We start from the raw sequence: 7,834 nt of genomic DNA on the forward strand, positions 1-7,834 counted from the left end.
CTCTGCAGTCTAGGTGTGATCAGAAAGTATCTAAGTTTTTTATAGGCCACTAGAGTCTTTCCCATGCCAGTTCTGGGTTTGTAACGGGAATGCCCGCATGTCATGCACTCGGTCATCTCAGTATTTTTAAGGTAGTATAACATGCAGAAGTTAGGGCATATGTCAATTTTCTGGTATCCTAAATTGAAGGGTTTCATCATGGACTTCGCAGCATAGAAGTTCTCTTTCAGCTTGTTCCCTTCAGGTAAAATGCTTCTCGCCCATTCAATAATTTTATCATACCCGGCCTCACTCCGCCCGTGATTTGACTTGATGGTGAACACCTGTGCCATGACCGATAATTTACTGTAGTTTGTGCAGCCATCCCATAATGGTTCGTCAGAATCTTTCAACAAATCAAAAAACCTAGTAGCATCTGCATTAGGTTCTTCTTCTACGATTGGACATTGACTGACATTACCTTGATTCATTCTCATTGCATCTATAACCATATTTCTGTAAGGATTAGTGTTGTCATTTGCCGTTTCATGCACGTTGCTAGCACTAGAAGTTGACCCAACCACTGTTTCTCCCATTCTCCTCTTACTAAAAAATACTTCTCCATGTGCATACCAACACTGGTAATTCTCCATAAACCCTTTGTGTAGAAGATGCATCATTACAGCATCTGGATGCAGATACTTTTTATTTTGACACTTCCTGCATGGACACCTAATACCGCCTCCAGTAAAATTTCTGGGAATAGATGTTGCAAAATTAATAAAACCCTGAACCCTGTTACAATAATCCATCCTCCGCAATCCTTGGGGTGAATCTCGATACATCCATAAACGATCATCCATGACTTATATATATCGAACCTCTATAAAATTATGATGACATCATGTATTAATTAACTAAGTTAGGTAAATAAACTTGCAAAAATATTACTTTACCTCGAGATTATCCAACAAACCAATCACAACTTCTCATAAATATTAAATATTCATTATGATCATTTATTTAACGTCCATACGTACAAATTAATATATATAAATTTACGGAAATTACCACACCGCAATACCATTGATAAAACTTAAAACGGACCCATTAAGCAAGCTATTCATTATTTCAAAACAGCACATGTAATTCGGTAATTCCATAAAGTTTTAACGATTTATAAACAAATACAATCTTACAAAATCTAAAACAAACCATAACAGGTATAAAATTATACCTTCATATACTACAAGTTTATTTCAGAAATAACAATAAAACATGTACATCTACTAACAACATACATATACTAAAAAAAACAACAAATTAAATTGACATTTAAATGTTAAAATTTAAAAAGATAGAATTACTTACAAAGATTGATAAAATCTGTCGGAAAATCAAAACACGGATGTTGTGACCACAAAACTTCAAGAAATATAACTTGTTGTGTTGAGATGAGGGAGATTTTTGTTTGGGTGTTGGTTATTTGCAGATGGGGAGAGTTGGGATTAGGAAGAAGAAGGAGAAATAGGGGAGGAGAGGGTCAGCAGCAGGGAATTATATTAACCTTTTCCGACGGTTTCACCGATGGATTTTTTGTCGGTGTATCCGTCGGTCTTTCTATCGGTAAAATAGACACGTCACCGTACGGATCAGCCATTTCAAATCCATCGGTGATTCCGTCGGTATTTTTAACGGTGAACCGGTCACGTCACTGTACGGGCCTGTCGTTTTGAGTCCGTCGGTGATTCTTTCGGAAAAAACCTCCCCGCCAAAACTTCCATGTCAGTGACCCGCCTTTTTTTTTTTAATTCTGAACTTTCCGTCCGTAATTCGGTCGGTAACTACCGACGGACAATATCTGTTGGTAGTTACCGATTGAATTACGGACGGAAAAATTCCGTCGGTAATTTTGACCTCAAATTGCCGACATAAATATTCCGTCGGTAAATCCGTTGCTATTAAGCAAATTTCTGGTAGTGATTACAATTCTAGACCTAGAAAAATTAAGTAGAGACTTGATTGAATAAATTTCTAAAATTATCCTAAAATAATATATGTGATATTATTCAAGGGAAAAGTGATATTTTCTATATATATAGTTATTCTGTTTTCTCTATAAATAGAATGTTATGCCTAATATTTTTTATGTGGAGAAAAATTATGTAAATTATAGAACAAATAGAGCTACCACTCAAAGGCATATCAATCCCTCTCTTATAAAAAAAAGGTTTATGAGATTTCTCACTGGTGGTTCACATTAATTACTGTTAGAGGTCGGAGACTTAAATGACTTGTGATTTATGTCAACTCAACTTTGAAGAAGATGATCACACCTTAAATAGAAGATTTAATCTTCAAAAAATCTTTGTTCAAATCCTAAAACAACCCTAGATTGTCTAATGGGATCTTAGGACTCTTGATTTTTTTAAAATTTATCGTTTCTGCTGCATGTATATGTTTTAAGAAACTCAACAACAAAACTTTAAAGACAAATGATTAATCTTGAACAATAATAAATTTTTAGCAAAATCAAAATCTAAATACTTTAATAAGTAAACACTTCACACTCACTTAATTTAGAGAAAAATATGGCAGAGGAAGAGAACAAAGCAGTAGAGGATGGTGGTGAATTAATTCTCTTCTTATTGGTATATAAAATAAAGCGTAAGCACACACATTACAACTTGTGCAGGATGTAACTATATATATAAGAAAAAGAGTAACTATTGAATTTCCATCGTTGTATTTGTTTCTATAGTTACAAGATTTCTTGATTATGGAGGCTGATTTTGATAAATCAGAGAGCCGCGGCCCTGTATATTCACCTTTTTTTTCTTATGTTCAAAAAACATTACAGAGTAGTTCTTTTATATAGAAACTCTTTCCTAAGATAACTATATAGATAAGTAACATTAATCCCATATATATCGGGATACATATAATTACAGAATACTGAAAGAAAATTCCTCATATTTGATTCTACAGCTCATGCTACCATTAACTCCTAACCTGTATAGCTCACACTAACAGATTTGTCTCTGATTTGCATTCAACTATAGTTTCCATGTATGGTGGGTTGCCATTCTGGAGTGTAGTAGCCGTTGGAGTAAGATTTCTTGATTATGGAGGCTGATTTGTTTCTAATTTGCATCCAGCTATAGTTTCTGGAGTATAGTAGCCATTGGTGGAGTATTTCTTGGGTTGCCATTCTAGAGTGTAGTAGCCGTTGGAGTATTTTCCCTACAATCTTGGATATCAGCGTGACATGAGTTGATCAAGATGTGGTAAAGGGATGCTGTGAGCTGCTGCTGCTCCTGTGGTGTTGCTGGTGCAGAGTTTTGATTTATGATGCTGCATAGAGATAAAGGAGATGGGATAGTGTTGTTTGCTGGTGCTGCTGTATTGCTAATAAGTTTAAGTCCAATATTTAGTATATACTTATGCATTTTAGGATTTTGTTTTGATTTCTATTGCAAGATTACCTTGATTATATAAAACTACTTGCGTATAAACTAAATTATAGCTTACAAACAACATATTTACGCTGGTTTGGATTTGGTTTAAGCTCGGCAGACATTTGTTGATTCAATGTAAGGATAAGCATTCTATCCGTTAAGTTCACCTTTTCCCTGTAAGGGTGCAGGGTGTATGTAGTTCCATTTTTTTTTTATTTTTTTTATATAAAATAACTAAACTAGATCCGGTCTGGTTTTCTAATAGAACTTAAGCAATTGAATAGGAAAAACCAGTTTTTTAAGTGAATCGAATTACTGTTATGAAATACTTGACAATTGATGGAAATGATTCAAATCAATTTTTAAAAGGACGCTTGGAAATTATGTCTGCAGGTGAGTGTGAACGCAGCTAAACTTTCAGTCGTACATGCTGTCTTATCTTTGTAGAGAAAATTGTTTACAGTACGAGGGAGGAATATAATTATAAGATTATCAAACATTGTTTTCATTTTGGGGTCTCCTTCATGCATTTGAAATTTTTATCTTCTCATGCTTAGTGGGATGATGAGTCTAATATATTTGGTAGGTTAAATGATCAATTCCATGACCGTGCATTTCTAGACCAATCCTTTGTCTTGTCATCATAGCCATCCACTTAGTTTCATTGATGTTGTACTTTATTTATCTTAAGGTACCGTGCATTTTATTTTTTATTTTAAATTATTTTTTTATTTCTTATATTATTTTAATGCACTAATTTTAAAAAATAAAAAATAATATATTATTTTAATTTATTTATAAATAAAAAATATTTTAAAAAATAATATTTATCGCAATTCTAAACGTGCATTCAAAGGGAATGAGAGGATATGCATGAACTCAAAAGAGAGCAAGCTAAAGGTAAAATTATTAATTCATAATGCAGGCACCAAAAAATTAAAGAAATGAAAAGAAATGCACTTAATTTTCTGGAGCTCACTTTAGGTATAATCCTTCCTTTAACCCTACAAAACCCTAAACTTTCTTGCAAAAAAGAAATTGTATTTTATACGTCTAATGGGCTTCTCATCGTTATGCAAACAGGAATCCCATGTTGTTTAGATCAGCAATTAAAGGGCTAAAATGAAGATTTAAAATTTTTACAGGGATTATTATGTACAAATATACTTGATCTCTTAGAAATAATTTTAAAGTTAAGGGACTTTCCTAGATCCGCCCTTGTCAAGCTAGAATCTAGATAGCGTATAGAATTAAGTCCCTTAATTATAGCCATTGTCATATGCATTTGGGTAGACAAGGCAAGAGACTTGGGAGAGAGGTGCTGCAATATCTATATAGGAAAGAGGCTCACTGCTTGGGACCCTATATACAGACACAGTCCTCTGATCTCCGTCCTCAGGTCAGCACTAACTTGTTCTGTTCTTTGAAATGTTTAGTTTTTTGAAATGTTATGTTTTGGATTTGGTTTAAGCTCTGCAGACAATAGGTGGTTCGGTGTATGTAGTTCCATTTTTTTTTATTTTTTTTTAAGTTGGTTTGCTTAATTATGTTTTAGTTTTTTAAGCTCTGCAGACACATATCGTAGCATTTGATCAAAGCTAGATAGATCAAAGAAATTAAAAACATTTTATAATTATTTTTTTCTATATTTGTTCTCCATATAAAACACATTAAATATTAAAAACTCCTAACAAATTAGGCTGAACCCCTCTCTCTTTATATGGGCTTGATGATCCCACATGGATCAAACTAAACATAAATATATAGGTTATCTTGCAAAATTCGAGGGAAACCAGCTAAACATTTTCTAGCATGCATTTTTCTATAAATGTGATGTCTTAAATTTTGATGTTAATGTCACTGAACTTGTTATTGAATCGGAGGTTCAACTTGAGATTACTACTAGTTAATTTGCCTTCGTACGTGTTGCTGCCTTTTTGAAATTATTTTATTGAATTCTATGGTAATTAAAACAAATATTCTAATAAAATCAAATGTTTTAAGTTCTTTGAAGAAAACATCTATTTCTCTGGTGACAATTTCTCTTTCAATTCATGCATTTGTTTGAGAAAAAATTTCATTTTTATTAGTATCGCTCTTTTATAAATCAAAACGTAAGTTAATTAAAATAAATATTCATAAAAAAATCAATGATTTAAATGAATAAGAAAACAACATATTCCTTTAATAAAAAATAATTTTTTTTTAAATTGTATTTATTTTTTAGATCGTTTTGATGTGATGATATCAAAAATAAATTCTAATTTTTTTTATTTTAATGCATTTTAAAACGAAAAACTCTTTAAAAAACAATTGCTACCACTATTTCAAACATCTTTAATGAGCTTAATTAATTACTGGTATGAATCAATTTTATTTGATGGCGTAAAATTTGATTATATACATGAACAAAATCTATCTAATTATTTAGGCTATTTAACGTCATACCAAGTGAGAAATCAAGAGAAAAGGATGATTTAAAGTGAGAGGGGGTAGAGAAGGAGAAAATGTGTTAAAGTGAAAAAGTTTTGAAAATTTGTGATATTCAAAACCGAACTGTGTATACCTTCCATTCATTCTTGGTTTGTTTCAGCCAACCTGCAGACTGGAAAAGGATAAATTTATTGCAAGTGCTTCAAACATGGGAGAGGACAAGGCAAGTACTCCAAACAAGGGAAAAGATATTGATGTGGGAAGTGCTTCAGGCATTGAGATGGCTACAAATCCCGATTATTATCAAAATAGAGAGAGAGAGAAAGCTACAGATATTTTGGCAAAGCTGGATTCTGAGGTGAAACAGATGTCCTTTAAACGGAACGGTTCCGAGTGCTGCATCTACAGGGTGCCCGAACCGCTTCGAAACGTAAATTTGGAAGCCTACTCTCCACTACTGATTTCAATAGGTCCTCTTAACCGCCAAAATATAAGACTAGAGGCCATGGAAAAGGAGAAACTGAAATATTTCAAAAAGCTTACTGAACGGGATGGGATGGATAAGAAGAAAATTATTGATATTTTGATCAGCATTGAGAACCAAGAAGAGCGTCTCCGACACTGTTATTCAGAGAAATTCAATTTAATCAAGAGCCGTGATTTCGTAAAGATGATCCTGCTGGATGCTGTCTTCATCATTCAGTTTTTGTTGGAGTCAAAGGATCATGATAACGATCCTAAGAATTTTGAGCCCAGGATGACATTTGACATCCGAGAAGACTTGGTGCTACTTGAAAACCAACTGCCATTCTTCATTATTCAGGAAATATATGACCAGGTCAATCCCCCTAGCCAGGATGGTACAACCATTCCTTTTCTTGATCTTGCAAAGTGTCATTTTGGAAAGCACAAGTTTTCACAGGGGGCAGAAACCAGCCCGAGTGTAAAGGGAAGCAGGCATTTCACTGATTTACTAAGGAATTTGATGTTGAATGGAGCCATTCAGCGAAGTTATATTTTTTATCCTATCAAGCTGAAATATAGTGCGGTCATGCTTCGCAAGGCAGGAGTGAAGTTTCAGGTCACCCAAGACAAATGTTTGGTCAACATAACATTTGAGAAAGGAGTGTTGAAAATTCCACAGTTGGAAGTTGATCACAGCTTCGAACGTCTGGTACGAAATATCATGGCCTTGGAGCAGTGCTGCAACCCGCGTGAAGCTTACGTATGCAGCTACATTAAGTTTATGGACCATCTTATCGACAGTGCAGAAGACGTGGGTTTGCTAGTCCGAAAGGGAATCATTCTCCACGGGCTAGGCGACGATGCCGCAGTTTCAAATATGATTAACCATTTTTGCAAAAATATTGGTGACAATTATACTTGTTTTGGTGATATCTCTAGAAATATAAGTCGCCACTATGAGAACCGCTTTAACCATACGAAGGCAACCTTGAAACTTATATATTTCCCCAATATTTGGAGAGGTACGGCAACTGTTGCAGCAGCTATCCTGCTGATCCTCACTTTCATACAGACTATAGCTTCCGTAAAATGGGCATTCTAGGATTTTATCTTGTTTAGCTTTATTATTCCTACGTAATGATGAATTGGATTATTATTGTTAAAATTTGGGTTTGTGTAGTTCTGAACTAATAATATTGTAATGGAGTTTGCACTTCATAAGTTGTCGGAACATCAAAACATAATTCTGATTAACGATTACAAATAAAATAAAATAATAGTGTGATTTTGAAAATCAGGTCCAACCAAAATTTTTTTTTATTTAATCTTTCTATAATATATTGAAATAGAAAGAACGAGGGATTTGAATATGAAAAATTAAAGAACCAATAATTCTGAAAATAATAACTTGATATGTGATTAGCTCAATTCAAGATCTACATATCCATTTCTATAAATTTGTTGATTATCGAAGTAAAATAAATATTCTTTCTTGTAAA

The 7,834-nt window shown here is 33.5% G+C and overlaps 1 protein-coding gene across 1 annotated transcript; it reads left to right on the plus strand.

Moving 5' to 3' along the window:
- The first annotated feature begins 4,580 nt into the window (after positions 1 to 4,580).
- Positions 4,581 to 7,556, plus strand: LOC18106859 (UPF0481 protein At3g47200-like). The gene is made up of 2 exons (XM_024588811.2): positions 4,581 to 4,836; positions 6,031 to 7,556. Exons 1-2 carry the CDS (start codon positions 4,717 to 4,719, stop codon positions 7,435 to 7,437), a joined length of 1,527 nt encoding a protein of 508 aa, XP_024444579.2. The 5' UTR covers positions 4,581 to 4,716; the 3' UTR covers positions 7,438 to 7,556.
- The last annotated feature ends 278 nt before the right edge of the window (positions 7,557 to 7,834 follow it).

This window comes from Populus trichocarpa, chromosome 17, assembly GCF_000002775.5.
Source record: "Populus trichocarpa isolate Nisqually-1 chromosome 17, P.trichocarpa_v4.1, whole genome shotgun sequence".
Classification (NCBI taxonomy): Eukaryota; Viridiplantae; Streptophyta; class Magnoliopsida; order Malpighiales; family Salicaceae; genus Populus; species Populus trichocarpa.